The 17019-nt window shown below is 41.2% G+C and overlaps 1 protein-coding gene across 4 annotated transcripts in view; it reads left to right on the top strand.

Moving 5' to 3' along the window:
• Positions 1–17019, top strand: part of LOC118920910 (ubiquinol-cytochrome-c reductase complex assembly factor 1) — a 143483-nt gene that overhangs the window by 120976 nt on the left and 5488 nt on the right. For all 4 annotated transcript variants that reach the window (XM_057502939.1, XM_036902466.2, XM_036902465.2 and 1 more), the window contains one exon: positions 12156–12233. In XM_057502939.1, the coding sequence (XP_057358922.1) occupies positions 12156–12233 (78 nt within the window). The remainder of the gene's footprint in view (positions 1–12155; positions 12234–17019) is intronic.

Genomic DNA, 17019 nt, shown 5'->3' with positions numbered 1-17019 from the left:
GAATGCAGAGGTCCCAGAGGAATGATATCCACTGAAATGTAGAGAACAAATTACTGGGAAAGGGGGCTTAGGCTGCTAGGCTCTCGTGTGCTGTACGCCTGCTCCACTGGAGACGCTTGCTGGCCTCAAGCTAAATACACATCTGCTCATATTACATCTTGTCCAAGTAAGATTTTCCATTACCACAACATAGGAGACATCGAGGGCACCATAATTGCTGAAACCCTACAAGACTGGTTGTCTACATTTAGTGTTGCCAGGGTCAGAAAGTCATCAGCTTATGATTGGAAATAACACGAATTCTTTGTCAGCTAGCATTCAGTGAGGTCTGATATGTGCAAGCCACAGCCTCACATTTTCTCCTCCACATCCACTTGATAATCAAATCCTGTTGATCCTGCTGTAAACATTTTTCTTGAAAGCATTCCTCCTTTATTCCTATTGCCGCTTACAGTGATTCCATTCCATATCAACTCTCACCTGGGCCATTGCAGCAACCTCCTCTGGTACTTATGCCTCTCTGGTCCTTCCCTCAACTTAATGGTCTGTACTTACAGGGTTACTTTTTTTTTTTATTAAGGTATCATTTATGTAAATCTTACAAAAGTTTCACATGAGCAACATTGTGGTTTCAACATTCACCCATATTATCAAGTCCCCCTCCCCCACCCCATTGCAATCACTGTTCTTCTGCGTAGTATGATGCTTTAGAGTCGTTACTTGTCTTCTCTGTATATACTGCCTTCCCTGTGACCTACCTATATTGTGAGTACTAATTATAATGCTCCTTAATCCCCTTCTCCCTCCTTCCCCACCCACCTTCCCCAACCCCTTTCCCTTTGTTAACCACTAGTTCCTTCTTGGAGTCTGTGAGTCTTCTGCTGTTTTTTGCTTCGTTGTTATACTCCACAACTGGATGAAATCATTTGGTACTTGTCGTTCTTTGCCTGGCTTATTTCACTGATCATAATACCCTTTAGCTCCATCCAGGTTGTTGCAAATGGCAGAATTTGTTTTCTTTTTATGGCTGAATAATATTCCATTGTGTGTATGTACATCTTCTTTATCCACTTATAGGGTTACTTTTTGAAAATAAATCTGTCCATGCAAATTTTCTGTGCTTAGAACTCTTCTATGTCTTTCCTCTATGTGGCACTCAGGGTCACTTACAGTCAAACAAACTGCCTTTTTTTATTTAAATTGAAATATCATGGATATACAATCTTATGTTGGTTTCAAATGTACAACATAGTGGTTCAACAGTTACCCACATTATTAAATCCTCACCCCCTCTAGTGTGGTTACTATCTATCAATGTGGAAAAATGTTGTAAAATCATTGACTATATTCTCCATGCTGTACTACTGTCCCCATGACCAACTTATGATTGTGAATTATTGTGCCCCTTTACTTCCCTCCCCCTCCCCCAATTCCTTGTCCTTGGTAACCACTAGTCACTTCTCAGAGTCTTTGAGTCTACTGCTGTTTTGTTCCTTCTGTTTTGCTTTATTTTTATACTCCACAAATGAGTGAAATCATACAGCATTACACAAACTGCCTTTCTAATTCTGTTTGCTGCTTCCCATCATGAGCTCCATTACAAACTTTCCTCTGAAAAATGCCGTATTTGTTCACCTCTCTGGCTTTGCACATACCCTTCTTTCTGTCTAAAAAGTACTAATCCTGCTCACCCTTAAATACCCAATATAATAAATGTTGCCTCATCTCTGAAGCCTTTCAGTTTCCAGACTCACCACTGACATTTTTCATATATAGTACACTAAATAGTATAATCATTTGTGTGTGGTGTGTCTTTCACATGAGATTGCAAACTTCTTGAGGTACTGTGTTTTTACTCCTTTTACATTTAGCACATACCATAATGCCTAGACTATAGTAGGCTCTCATATGTTTATCAAACATGTACAAGGCAATGTAGATTTCTGTACTCAGCTCATGGTCTGGCAAGGATCATAAAGTACTTCATTACTGCTCAGAGTGGGATAAGTATCATAAGAGAAGATTTAATATACACCCATGATTAAGTTACAGGTTGAAATATTTATGTGAGAAGAAATTATTTGTAATTGGAATTACTCTTTCTTTTATTGTGGTAAAGTACACATAATATTTATTTTAACCATTCATAAGTGTACAATTCATTGTCATTAAATATATTCCCAATGTTATGTAACAATTACTGCTTTTTTTTTATATTGTTAATGTACAATTACTTGAACATTATGGTTACTAGACTCCCCCTATTATCAAGTCCCCCGCCACATACCCCATTACAGTCATTGTCCATCAGCGTAGTAAGATGCTATAGAATCATTACTAACCATCACTGCTTTTTATCCTCAAAACTTTTTCATTATCCCCAACAAAACCTCTGTACTCATTAAATAACTTCCCTGTTTCTATTCTCTCCAGCCCATGGAAGCCTTTATTGTATTTTGTCTCTATATAACTTTGCCTATCCTAGGTACTTCATGTAAGTAGAATCATACAGTATTTGTCCTTCTGTGTCTGACTTACTTCACTAAGCAAAGTCGTTTCAGGGTCCAAGCATGTTGTAGTTTATATCAAAATTTCATTCCTTTTTATGGCTGAGTAGTATTCCTTCATACGTATATACATTTTTGTTTACCCATTCAGCTGTTGGTGGACATTTAGGTTGTTTCCACCTTTGGCTATTGTAAATAATGCTGTCATGTACATTGATGTACAAATATCTGTTCCAGTATCAGCTTTCAGTTCTTTTGGATGTATACTTACGAGTAGAATTACTGGGTCATAGCGTAGTTCTGTGTTTAACCTTTTGAGAAATCACCAAACTATTTTCCACAGGAGCTGTACCATTTTACATTCCCACCAGCTATGCCCAAGGATTCCATTTTTTCTATATCTTCATGCACTTGTTGTTTTCCTTTTTTTTTTTTTTTTTTTTTAATTATAGCCATCCTGGTAGGTGTGATTGTAATTTTCCTTTGCTTATACTTCAGGTAATTGTCTAGCTAATTGGTTCTGCCTTGATTATTGACCATTAGTGACAGTAATAAATTAAACTGTTTTCACTTTCCAAATCTTGTTTAAATAACAGAAAAATGAAGTCTTTTTTTAATAACAAAACCAAACTGACCAAAGCTTTCATGTACTGGCACTTGTAAGCATGACATGAACCCTTTCTTAAATTTGGAAGTATAAGCAGAAAGGTACTTCTTAGAAAGTTTCCTAATTTCTCTCCCATAGTACTTGTTATAGAGCAGGCAGGGATCAAAGGTCTGTTAAGGTTTAACCTGTTCACTTCAGAGTTAGTCAGCTGTTACCTTTTTAGAGTGACCAGTGAGAGGAAAACTCAGCTGCCCACTTTGTGTTTCCTTAGTTCTTAGTTCAATTAAAGTTCTCCTGTTTTACTTCAGACTGCTATGTAAGTATTTTGACTACTTGCAGGTGGTAGTAATGGAACTAGAGGTGGTCTTAAAACATTTCAGTGGAAGAGATTGCTTTGAGAGAGGTGTGGGGTTTCAGAGGCTGTGTGAGGACAGACTGGAAAGACAGGAGTTGGGCCTCTTCAGGCTAGGGTAGAATTGTGTTTGAAAACCATGAGAACAGCATGTACACGAACTTGCTTAACACTTCTCCAAATCCTGTACTCAGGGAGCTTTCTTGAAATTTGTAAAAGTGTCATGGGAGGCAGTAATGAAAGAGGTAATTGTGACAGGAAGTGTTATATTGATTTATTCTATAGAGGTGTGCTAAGTAGCACACCACCTGTCCTCAAGTTGCTCGCTGTCTAATGCAGAGGGGGAGAGAGAGGGCAGTCTATAAGCAGATTACTAAAATAGTACAGTAAGTCTTTCTGGTGGAAATATTAAAAACCATATGAAGGAAAAAGCAGCAAGCTTTGGGGAACTTGAAAAATGTCACAGAAAATGAGGTGATGCCTTTTTTATAAAATGGAGACAATAACTCTCCTTAGGATTATTGTGAAGATTAAAAAGATAACAGTTTTTAATACAATTGATGGTACATGGTAGGCATTCAACAAATATTAGCTAATGTTGTTAGGTGATTATGGAGAGGTTTTATTGAGTTGGTGAATGACAGTATATCCATTGATTGCAAGCAACAGATACTGACTTCAGCTAATTTAAGCAAACAAGGGAATTTATTGGAGGCTAGTTATGACTCACAGACTAGAAAGGAGAGTTTGATCCATACCTCAAGAAGCTCATAGATCCTAGTATTAGTAACAAGTACTTAGTATGATCTCTTTGAGATGATTCAACTCTAACTGCCTTTTATTTTTGGATGTCTATACTCAGAAGCAAGAGTCTAATAATTAGCTTGGACTCCGTGCTCATCTCTGTGATGAGGGAACAGGACTCCAGGATTTGCAGCCTGCCAACTCTAACAGAGTTGGGAGGAGTAAGTCCTAACTCTAAGAAGGGATGCAGAGAAATGAGTGGTATTAACCTCAGACAGTGTCAGAGTACTTCCAAGGCCTTCTGATCCGTTGAGGCTGATGATGGAAGCAACCAGGCCAACCCATGGAGCAGCCTATGGGTGTTTCTTTCAGCCACAGGATCTCGAACACCCTAGCTTGTGATCAGTGCCAACCCAATGTTACCATAGCTGTCTGACAACCTTCATTGAAATCTCTCTCATTTCTCCATGTTTATTTTTAAGTATGGTAGCTAAAACAAAGACTTGACTATTACAATAATAGAGGAAAGAAAACTTTGACATTTGTATATGGCATTTCAATTATGATTATCTTTTCACGTTTATCATTTATTAGCTCATGATAGGGTTGCTTTGGGATTTTATTATGATTATGTGCCTAGTCAAACTCTTCCTTCATTCCGTTATTTATTTACTTATTTTGGCCCAGACATGCTACTGTGCATTTGACCTTGTTGAATCTCATTCTGTTTCTAGGATAATTTTTCAATAATTTAGTCATTTACATTTTACTTATGTTTTCCAAAGTACTGAATTAGCAATTTTAACTTTTTGTTTGTGTGATTCTTCATTTCTGATATGACTCATCAGAAGCAGAAAGGTGTGATACTGTAGAGAACACACTAGATTTAGGGACCAGCTGTCTGAGATAAAAGTCCCAGCACTGTTACAAGGAGGGTGTGACTTTGGAGCAAGCCACTTAACATATTTGAGCTTCTGTTTCCTCGTTTATAGAATCAGGATAACAGTAACAGGCTTTGAGTTCCTGGAGGGCAAGATCATGAGTATAAAGCAAAAGATCATATACATGAAAACATAAATCAAATGCAATATATACTCATTGTTACCATCACCACTATTATAATTACTATCAGTACAGATATTCAGTGGACACCCCCAGAATTGTTTCCTTTAGGACTTTGTACCATCAGTATTGTTAAAACAGTGGCTCTTACACATTACTGAACCATAAAAAAGAATGAAATCTTGCTATTTGTGACAACATGGATGGACCTAGAGGGTGTTAATACTGAGTGAAATAAGTCAGACAGAGAAAGATAAATACCATATGATTTCACTTACATGTGGAATCTAAGAAATAAAACAAACAAAACAGAAATAGACTTACAAACATGAAGAACAAACTGATGGTTGCTATAGGGGTGTGGGGATAGAAGAATTAGGTGAAAGTGATAAAGAGATACAAACTTCCAGTTACAAAATACATAAGTCATAGGGATGAAAAGTACAGCATAGGGAATATAGTCAATAATATTGTAATATATTTGTATGGTGATAGTTGGTAATTACACTTATCATGCTAAGGATTTTGTAATGTATATAGTTGCTGAATCACTGTTGTACATCTGAAACCAATATAATATTGCATATGAACTATACTTAAATAAAAAACAAAAAACAAAAACAAAACAAACAGCAAATTCTTTCAAGCCAGTGTTGACCCTCCAACTGAAATATGCATGAGGCTTGTCATGTAAGATAAAATAAAAAACATCAGGAATCAGAGTAGATCACAGCTGTTACTGTCCTCTTATCTGTATTTCCTGACATAAAAGAAAATTACATTGGCATGATAGTTTGATCTTCCCAGGACTTTAGTGTATCTCATCAGCTTCTTTTCAAGGTGATTATGGACTTACTGATGTGTTCAAATGCTATCTCAAGTGGGTAAATGACTGTAATTTCAAAGGACAGCCAGCTCTTGTTTTGCTGTATTCCAAATCTGAGGAAAAGACTCGTGTACTTTGTAACCAGTAGAAATTAAGGCTACTGGTTCTTCAGTTTTGCCTGTCAACTGTATCCCTTGTTTTTCAAGATATTATCAGGCTATGCATATTTTGAATATGCAGATCCCAAATACCAAAACTGGGATTTTCAAAATAAATAAGTAAAAAGGCATTTCAGTATAGCAAGCTTCCCTGATGCATTAAAAGTTTGAAATGATTTATTAAAATGAGATGTAAGGATTTTCTCATGCCTTGTTTAGGCTGGTTTTCATTCACAACTCGAGTATACTTTACTCAAATGGTCACATCATTTTCTAAAAAGAGGAGTAGAAATTGAAATTGTCCATCTTTCATGTTTTATAATTTTTCCTTCTTGATATAAACAAAATTTTCTCTGTGTTAATACATACATACACACATGCACATTCACACATGTACACACATACAGTTAGAGTGTTTTATTTGTTCTATTTTGTGATCATTGCTGAAAGATCCTCAGTATACCTTTTAGTCATAATGCAAGTAAATAAGTTACACGCACACATGTGTATTTGGTCTCTCCATCTCTGCTTTTTTTGTCTCCTTTCATCTGTTTCTATGTATTTCACATAATATTGCATAGTGAGCTCATTTCTGACATTAAATTTAAACAGACTGGCTGATATTCATTAGCCTATTGCCGTGCAATGACTTAACCCATGGTGCTGATGCGCAGTGTTACTGAGGACATTACTGACTGTTAGAAAGACAACAAAAACCTGACCTACAATTTTTTGTGCTGTGTTGTGTTATAGCCTCATGATGAATTTGATATATTCTTTATGCTCAGTCAGCAAGTTTGCCACCCTTTATCATTCTTTCTTTCCAACAAATTCTTATCAGCCTGCTACTGTTAGCAGCTTTGCCTCAAGCCATTATCCTTAAACCTTATTCTTACCTTCGTGCTCATCAGTGCTATGTTGTCCATATCAAACTTCTTCCATTCTCCCCTCCCACACAATAATTGTACCCCTCTTTCCCCTAGTTTTCCCAGGAGTGGGGTTTAGCTATACCAGGGATGTCTGATGTGTTAGTGATTGGCCAGTGGTGGTCCATCTCTAGTTACTGTTAGAATTGGGAATCTGAGTTGTGTTACTCAAGACCGTATTAGCACTTCTTAGCCCTGCCTCTCCAGGAAACCTGAGGTGTAGGGTACATGAAGGGATGGCCACATTATTAATGGTGTTTGTTCCAATGTGGATAAGCATTGCAGTTGGACTGCTTTATATTCTAATCTTGACCCACTGTTTTTTAGCTGTATAACCTAAACCTTCCCAAACATCAGTTTCCTTTCTCTAAAGTGGGGATAGTAACAGCACCTATCTCATAGAGTCACTGGGAAGGATTAAGTGGCCTCATATGTATAAAAGCTATTAGCATAGTTCTTGGCATATGGTAAATAGTGAATTATGGGACCTGTTTCTGGACTCAGATCACTTTTATGACACCTGTAGACTGGAGAGAGAGGAGGCTTTGTAGAAGATATCATTTGTAAGCTAAGTCTTAGAGAATGAGAAAGTTGACATTCCAGTGGATGAAGAAGGTAGAAAGATTCCCCAGCAGCATTATGCTTTAAGAGCTATAGGACAGCATGATGTGTTTGTGGAAATTGTACATAGTTTACTCTGCCTGAGGGATGAGATAAAAGTGGGGAGGTGGGAGGAGGTAAGGCAGGAAAGATGACCTAGGACAGATGACAAAGAACCTTGTGGAGATCATAGAGGAGTTTAAACTTCATCTTCCATCAGTCCTTGCCTCCACATAATCTGGTTCCTCTGTTGAGCAGTCCAGTCACATAAATGTCTTTAAGAGCAGCAACCCTCAGAAAGGGGAAGGAGGGCAGTGAACTGGCCTCAAATGAACTGGCATCTCTTTAAAGCTAATGTTTCTCCTCAAGAATATCACATTAATTAAACATGTGCCTTGCAAGGTTCATTATTACTTTACTTGTGTTCCCTGTTGGTTGTCTCATTCATTAATCTGCTGATTAGTAACCCTGAACTCTGGCATCCCACCCTGTTTCTTGCATTCCCTTTTTAATATAGTATGCCATTCCCCCGGGATGTGAACTCCAGGGCCCGTCTCTGGCCTACTCGTGTTTGTTTTCTTTGCCCCTTGTGCCTGCCTCTGCTATAACATTTGTAGTATGTGTTAAGTAATCCTTAAGGTAACATTTTTATTATGTCATAAAAAGTGCATGGCAAATATATTATAACTCATGGACTTTGTTTAAAAATGAACGGATAATTTATTGAGTGTGTTACATGAGCCTTGCTCCCCTCCCCATCTCAGCTGAGACTTACTGCTCATTTAGCCTAGCCTCCTATTGAGTGCTCCCACCCTGTGACATGCTGGGAAAGCAGACCTATGGTTGGCTAGAAGTGACATCATAGTTTATGTACTCAATAAAAATTTAATTAAGTCATTACAGGAATTGCAGTCATCATTTAACCCTCTGATTTCTTCTGTTTAGTTTATTATTAAACATTCAGTAATACCAGTTACCAAATCCTGATGGCTTATAAAATATCTGCATGAATTTTAATAGCTTAAATAAATGGGAAAATATGAGTAACTGATATAAAAGGAACGTTTTCCTTGTGGTGGTGCTGTATGTATAGGTTTTTATTAAAAGCACAGCATTGTGGAAAGGATAATAAGAGTTTAATAAGAGAACAGCCCAACCCTATTTGGGAGGAGTTTCTCATCTGGTTTATCCATTGGTGTAGTGGGCAGGGTGCTCCACATAGAATGATCTGGCAGTGGGGACACAGAACCTGCACACTAGCAAACAAAAGCGTAAGTTGGCATAAAATCACAACAGAGATTCACCAGAGGGGATACCCAGCTCCCCTTGGCTCCTAGGCTGGCTAGAAGGACCCAATGGGGTGGAGTCCAGTAGTCCAGGAAGCTGCTCTCACTTACCCTCACCTGTTGTCTGTAGATCACGTGCCTGCACTGATTGAGCTTCCACCCTTTTCCAGGAAGGGCCCTTTTCATGATCTAATCCAGCCGGGTGATGATATCTGAAAACCATTCCTAGCCGTGGCAGCTTGCCATCCCTCAGCTAGGAGTGAGGGGGAGAGGCAGCTTACCTCTTGCTGGAGTTAGAATATAACACCAGGAGGTAGAGGAACCTTGCTAATAAGGAATTCCACTTCTGCTTTCCATTCTTCCTGGGTGCATCCGAAGAGGAGAAATTGTCTGTATGTAAATAGACCTTGCTGGACAGCAAGAACTGAGGTTTGCAGAGTAATGTGTTGGTAATCTCTGGGAATGCCCTGCAGATAGTGAGGTAGGAAAAGCACTCCTCTGGAAATCAGGTTCTAATCTTGCCTCTGACACTAACTTGATATATGACCTTGGACAAGCCCCTTCCCCTTTTTTGGGTCTCAGTTCACCACTTCCTCAAAAGGATTGAGCTAGGTGGGATTGATCCCTTCCAGCTCTAAAACTTAATGGTTTGTTGCAACACATGAGCAGGTTCAGTGAATGTGTACTGCTGAGAGATGCACCTGCTTTTGTGTTTGACATCTCTGATGATGTCTGTTTATGGCTTTGGTTTTTGTACAGTTAGGAGAACAATTCGTAGGGAGTAGGGAGAGCCCCAAAAGGGCATCAACAGGTCTGGGTTGCAGTATCATTCTCATGTTATGGAAGGAATTAACTCTAGCTCTGGCTTATTTCTTGACTCTTCCTTTCACCTCAGCCCATTCTAGAAGATAGTACAATAAGAAGTTAAGCAGTACATATTTCTGAACTTTCAGAAATGTAGATCGTACTCAGCAGCAAAAAAAGCAGACACACTATTGGATAGAACACAATATGTATGGCACTCAAGCCATTGTAAGGATTTAGTCATAAGCATGCCTGTCTTAAATCCTGCTCTGGACCAGGCCCTGGACTGGGTGTTGGGGGTATCAGGATTAATCAGACAGAGTTCCTTTTGACCTTTGAGTAGCTCACAGATTAGTGAGAGAGACAGGTCCATAAGGAACTGTAAACCATGTTCTGCTCCCAGGAGAAGTACAGACAGAGAGCTCTGGGAACACAAAGGATAGATGGCTAATTTGGCCTGAGTTGAAGGTGGTGTGGGAAAGGTCATGGATTGCACCACCAGCTGCATCCAATCCCACATTTTCCAGTCTTGAGCTTCACAGTTCTTCCTTTTTGAGAATTGTCCATGACTATAAAGTATTGGAACTGGTTTTAGTTTTATATAAATAAACCAGAAAGTATTACCCCTAATTCCTTGCATTTGCAGAGCACTTTAAAGCTTAGCAAGGCTTTCAGCATATATTGTGGAATTAATGAATGAATACATGATACTTCATTTTGCTCTTCAGCCGAGTATGAAGGGCATTTAAAGACAAGGAAATAGACTCAGAGAGGTTACTTGACTTGCCCAAGATCACATTGTATGTATACCACAGTATTATGACTTGAACCCAGGTTTTTTTACTAAACTCAGACCCCTTCACTACTGTTTTCTGCCCTTCTTCAGAGACTGATTATGAATCACAGGATTAAATCACACAGTCTTTGGTTTATGATCCAAAGTAAAGTTGCCCTCCTGCAGGTAGGAACCCGATGGAACAAAAGGTATATAGATTTTGATTTAGACTGACCTGGATGCTCATCTCAGCTTTATCCCTAATTTGCTGTGGGACCTAGGGCAAATCACTTCACCTGTCTCTGTCTGTAACATGTGCACTATAGCATATCTACCTAGCTCTCTTGTGTTCTAGTGACAGAGGAGATGATGTCTATAAAGTACCTGGCCCATAACAGGTGCTCAGTAAATAGAGGAGATGACAGTGCTCATGGTCATGGTCATGGTTATTAAGCACAAATCTTATTCTCCCTATTGATACATATTCCACATGACTTTTGGTTGTTTCTAAAACCTGTCAGTTTAAATATTCAGCAAATCCTTAGTATGTATTACACATTACACCAGGCTTTCTGCTGGGATCCCAGAGAGGAATGAAACATGAATATTCCTGGAGGTCAGAGTTTTACCCTATTGAAGACATTCAGTGAACCACATTCTAGGCTCTGAAGGCCCACCTGGTCATTCTCTGTGCACAGTTCTACCAGGGTCTCAATAGTCTTGCTGGAATTGCATTTCTGAAACAGTTTCTTAACATTAACAGTCTTACTTCTTCAGCCCATCTTATTCTCCTCTCCTTTCTCCTTGGCATCTCACCTATAGTCCTGCCTCTTTCCCTCCTCTTCCCACCTCTAACAACTTCCTTCTTCTGTCCTTTCACCACAACAAGTTCCTTTGAGTAGCCCTTAAGACATTTCCTAACCCATCCCAACATACCTTACAGTGTCCCTCCCATTCACCCTCCCTGGCATTCCCAAACACTTTCATTCTGGCCTCTGTACCTTTGCACGCTTGTTTCCTCTATCTAGAATGTCTTCTCCCTTCCCTCTCTTGTCAGACACCTCCCACTCTGAGGTCCTAGAGAACTCCTCCCCAGCCTCCCCAGGCAGAGATGATTTGTGCTAAAATTCGTTTATTGCTCACCACTTTTGGAATAGAATTTGAGGCAACACATTCCTGTATAATTATTTTTTACATGTCTATTTTCCCATACTAGATTGCATACTTTGTGTTCGTAGGATTTAGCACAAAGCCTGGCATATAGTTGGAGCTCGTTCATTAAACTGAGTTACCACTTTGTGTAATTTGGTATCAGAACCTAAAAGAAGCTGTCAAATTGGTAAGGATCCTGACAGATCAGGGAAATGGCTGTAGACTGATGGTTTGACCTGTTAGAGATGCTCTCTTTTTGTTCTACTAAGAGTCTCTGACAGTTAAGAACTAAAAATCATACTTTCTGGTTTTTTCCTTTCTTTCATACTTTTGTTTTTGCCATTTTGTTTCTGTAGGTTAACTCCTATATCCTGAAGAAGAACATGATGTTTATGACAAATAATTTCTATGCAGCTATCTTGGGATATGATGAGGTAAGATCACTTGCCCAGCCTTACAGTGACTGGACTTACAGTTGGAACAGTGACTTCCCCCAACAAAGGTTTTGTTGAGAGCCTCTGAGGAAAGCTTCAGGGACCATTATCACTATCCACCATTACAACTTAGTATTTTATTTATTTCCTTAGCTTCATTGGCTCAGCAGCGTGATTGATTATGCCCAGGAGTTTGCCTAATGCTTGGGAAGAGAGCACTGTGTAATATAGTCAAGTCATTCAGTTAAGTCAGCATTTATTGAGTGCCTGTGGAGGGACAAATGTAAATCAGTCACTGTCTCAGCCCCAGGTGCCTCTAGAGAGAAGACCTCTGCTCATAAACAGCATGCATGGTCTGCCAGACGAATCACATGCTTATTTGGCTTTAATTACAAAAGCAATAGATCCTCATTTTAAAAACTCATAAAACTATGCATAAGTGGTTGAATTAGAAAAATAGAAGGCCTCATTCCTCTCCTGCCTAATTCCCTGCCCTGGAGAAAAACTTCAATAGTTGAATACTTTATTGGGTGTCCTTATAGATGTAATCTGTGCATACACAAAAATCTATATATTTATTTATTTATGCAAATGGTAGTTACACTATTCTGCAACTCCTTTTTGGTACTCAACAAGGTATCTTGGCCATCCTTGCATATCAGAACAATTAGATCTACTTCAGTTCCTCAGTCATGCTAGTTATATTTCAGGTGCTTGGTAACTTTATGTGACTAGTGGCTCCTGTTTTGGACAGTGCAGCTGTAGAACATTCCATCGTCACAGGACTGGACAGTGCTATTCTATGGCACTTTTCCTAGAATCTTGCTTGAACTGTGCCCCTACCCTGGGTGGTGGGCACTTATGGAACATTCCTGTTTTCTACTACATTAGGTCCATATTCCTCCATGGAATGTCCAGGCCTTCTGGGAACTGTCCCCATTGTGACATGTCCTGTCCACATTTAACTTCCATTACCCTCCTGTATGTAGCCTTCTTTCCAAGGGAGGCCATTCACCTCACTGCTCCACAGACATGCTCTACCTGAATGAAGCTCTGCTGGACAACTAGGTGTGGAGGGCAGTAGCTGAGTCTAGCAGCTTTTGACCTGAGGGCCTGATTCAGTGCCTAGAACCTTGTAGACACTCCCTCTAAACATGTAGTGAAATAATATTATTCTCTAATGCTTAGAATGCCTTGTAGCTCTCCAAATATTCTCTATTCTTAAAGGTCCCCTTTTCCACAAAGCTTTCCTTGAGTTCCCTAAACCTGTGCATTTTACTCTGAATTTCAACATCTATCCATTCATCCATTTAACAGGTATTTATTAATTGCCCACCATGTGCGAGGCACTGGAAATATATTGGTGAATAAAACAAACATGGTCTGGTCTACCCCACTGGAGCTTACTTTCTAATGGGGACAAAGGCAGTAAGCAACTGAACAAGCAAAATATATAATTACAAACAGAGTGCAGTGATAGAGAATAGAGGGGGCAGTGTACTTGGTGTGAACTGGGAAGGTCTCTGGGGAGTTGTCGTAGAAGCTAAGACTGAAGAGTGAGGAGTCAGCCATGTTAAGAGTGTTCCTTGGAGCCCCTTTGCAGATTAGCATCGTTCTCTCTCCAGGACTTAATTATCTGCTGCTGTTTGATGTGTACTAGCTTTGTCCTTTCAATTAGACTGCAAACTTTCTGCTGGCTGAGTCCATTTTGCTGTGATCCTATGTTCTTAGCATCTTGCTGAGCATGTAGTGGTGTCAGGTCAATTTTCACTGAGTGAGACTCTGAACCATAACCAGGGCCCTCTAGAGCCTGGATAGTCCCTTTGGCTTCCTCTCAGTTACTCTGGACCTGGGTGTTTTCATTTCCTGAAGGATAATTTTTTTTTTTTTTGTAGTGGGAGGGAAAACAAGTAGGAACCCTAGTAGACTGTGGGAAAATTGCTATGCAAACTAGTATTTGGCTCCCTGGCACCCTTTTTCCTTTCCTGCTTCCTCTCTCAGACCAGCCTCCCATTTGTTTTCATTGCCTTACAAGCAGCGGTAGAGAAAAGCCTGAAGTTGGGTTCATTGATTTACCCAACCATTTTCAGTGCACTCTGCTTTGTGTCAGGCACCACATTCTATCTAGAGCCAGTCAAGCACCACCTCTTGACCTCACCAGTACTTTCTGGTCTTAATTCTACCACCAATTAACTAGATTACCTCTAAGCCTCAGTCTACTTATCTTTCAAATGGGGATGATAATATCTGTTCTTCTTAGCATATATAGTTATTAGGAGCCAGTGTGGGAAGAAATTCAGTCTGCAATAGTCAGGTTATTATCACTGTTAATCCAAATCGTGAGTCATCCTTTTCCTTCTGACCGATTATGGGCTTGCCTCTTCCCAGCCATCTCACGCATCACTGAAGCTGCCTGTTTGCAGCAGGCCGTGGCTCCCAGGGCTTTTGCTGCCCTGTGCTCTGTGTTCATTCTCCAAGTCCTCATAACACCCACTCCCACTCCTGTTCCTTCCCATGTAGCACACATGGATCACTGCCAGCAGCACTCCGACATGTGCCCAGGGCACCTCAGACACAGCCAGGCTGTTGTGTTAGCAAATAGCTTGGAGAACGGCGATGTGTCTGAGCTTGTCCTTGGCTCCTGTCTCCACCTGCCAGAAGAAGCTGGTTTTCCTGACTCAGCCATTGTGCCAGGACCGTCTCCTTAGCTATGGGATTATAGGTGTGTGTTTAGCAAGGGGCATTTGGAACAGGTGAAATGCTTTTCCACCAAACTGTCAGCCCCCCATACTGACATGGATCTTCCTGACAGGCCCGATGCCAGACCTCGTGTACCGTGATGACCCAGAGGTCAGCCCACAACAAATCAATTAAATGATCCTGGGTCTCTGTGTAGTGGTTTACCACTGAGGGAGCCTTTCATGACCACTCTCTCTTACTCCTCACAACAACTCTGTAGAATAGGTATTATTATGCTTTTTTAGCTCATGAGAAACTGAGGTTCAGGAAGGGCTAGTGACTCTCCAAAGGCCACACAGTTTTTAAGTAGCAGAGCTGCCGTTTGAACTCAGGTAGTCTGTCCCGCAGTTTCTTCAACTATATCCACAGCTGCCTGCCAGAGCAAGCCCCTAATCTTTGTATCTCGCATATTATTCTTAACAAAACACCTTTACATTCTCTTATAATTCAAAGACGCTATTAAGAAGGGCAAGCATTTTCATTTCTGTTTAATAGACGAGGAAGTTGAGATTCAGATTTAGTGAATCCCCATCTCTGACCATATTGGCAGAGCTAGGATGTGATCTGGACTTCTGGTTTCTAAGTCCCAGTCAGTACTTTGTCTGGCTCCACACACTACCTTGGCACCTGGACAAGGGCCTTCCCTTTCTTCTCAGAGCCTTTCCATTTAGTCACCCTCACCAGGAAGCAAGACCCCTCCCTCACTCTTTCCCTTAGAGAGGTCCAGAGAGGTCCAAGCTAGAAAATGGCCCTGAGTCCATGGCGCAGCTGCTGATTAGCCTTGGATATTTGGGCTTCCCAGCAGAGCTCTCTGGGACAGGTGGCATTAAGTGCAAACACACACACATACACACACGTGTTTTCTGAGCATTTATTCTGTGGCCCATGACAGTCCCGCCAAACAACCTGTACCTCTACTTAGGGAGGTTGGGCCAGTTGTGGCCAGTCCAGAGCTGGGTGACAGTGAGGCCAAGGTGCCTAGTTCCCTTCCCCAGAGCCAGCTGTCTTGCAGAAGTGTGCCCTTGGATGAGGAGAGAAGATGCCAACTCTGATCCTGAGGGAAAAAAATGTATGCTAACAATACTCCAAGCCCATCCCCTGTGATGGCAGTGGAACCACTGCTGCTACTGTTTTTCGTCCTGGCCCCTCGGGCATTGCATGGGCCGGAAGCACTATGGTCGAGAGAGGTTGCTGTGGCCTAGGAGGGTCAGCCAGACACAAACCCCATCTCTTCAACCGTAGCCAGTCACTTGGTCCTTCAGATCTCATGTTCTTTCCTTCTCTACATAAAATGAGGGGGTGGACCACATGCTCTCTGAAAACCCCTTCCAATTCTACCATGTAGAGGCGGAGCCAACATGGCGGCGTGAGTAGGACAGTGGGAATCTCCTCCCAAAAACATATATACTTTTGAAAATACAACAAACACAACTAGCCCTAAAAGAGAGACCAGAAGACGCAGGACAGTGGCCAGACTGCAGCTACACCAGCGAGAACCCAGCGACTGGTGAAAGGGGTAAGATACAAGCCCCGGCCCTGCGGGACCCGAGCGCCCCTCCCCCCAGCTCCCGGCGGGAGAACAATAGGCAGAGCGGGGGAGACGGAGCCCAGGACTGCGGAACACCCAGCCCCAGCCATCCGGGCCAGAGCGCAGACACAGTATATGCCCAGGGGGCCCTGGATACTGGGAGAACAGGGAGTAAGACCTCTGAGCGGGTGCTGAAGCTGATGCCCCTGTGACAAAGAAAAGCGGGGGCTTTTTGAAAGTCTTAAAGGGACAGGGACTTAACAGCTTGACGGAAAAAACCCAGGTCACAGTACAGCAGCTGGAAATTACAGGGAAAACCGGGTGCACTAACCCCCTGGGCAACAGCTCTGAGACCCCTCACGGAGGCAAACAGTCAAGCAGCCCCCCCATCCATCACCCCACCGGGCGCTGCGAAAGCAGAGAAGCAGCCTGAGACAAATTCCGCCCACAGAAAGGGAAATTTCTCCCTCCCGGCCAGGCAAGACACAAAGACCCACTCTACACGCAATTACCCAACAC

Source organism: Manis pentadactyla, chromosome 5 (genome assembly GCF_030020395.1).
Source record: "Manis pentadactyla isolate mManPen7 chromosome 5, mManPen7.hap1, whole genome shotgun sequence".
Classification (NCBI taxonomy): Eukaryota; Metazoa; Chordata; class Mammalia; order Pholidota; family Manidae; genus Manis; species Manis pentadactyla.
The sequence above is the reverse complement of the archived record's forward strand: the minus strand, read 5'-3'. Positions and strand labels throughout refer to the sequence as shown.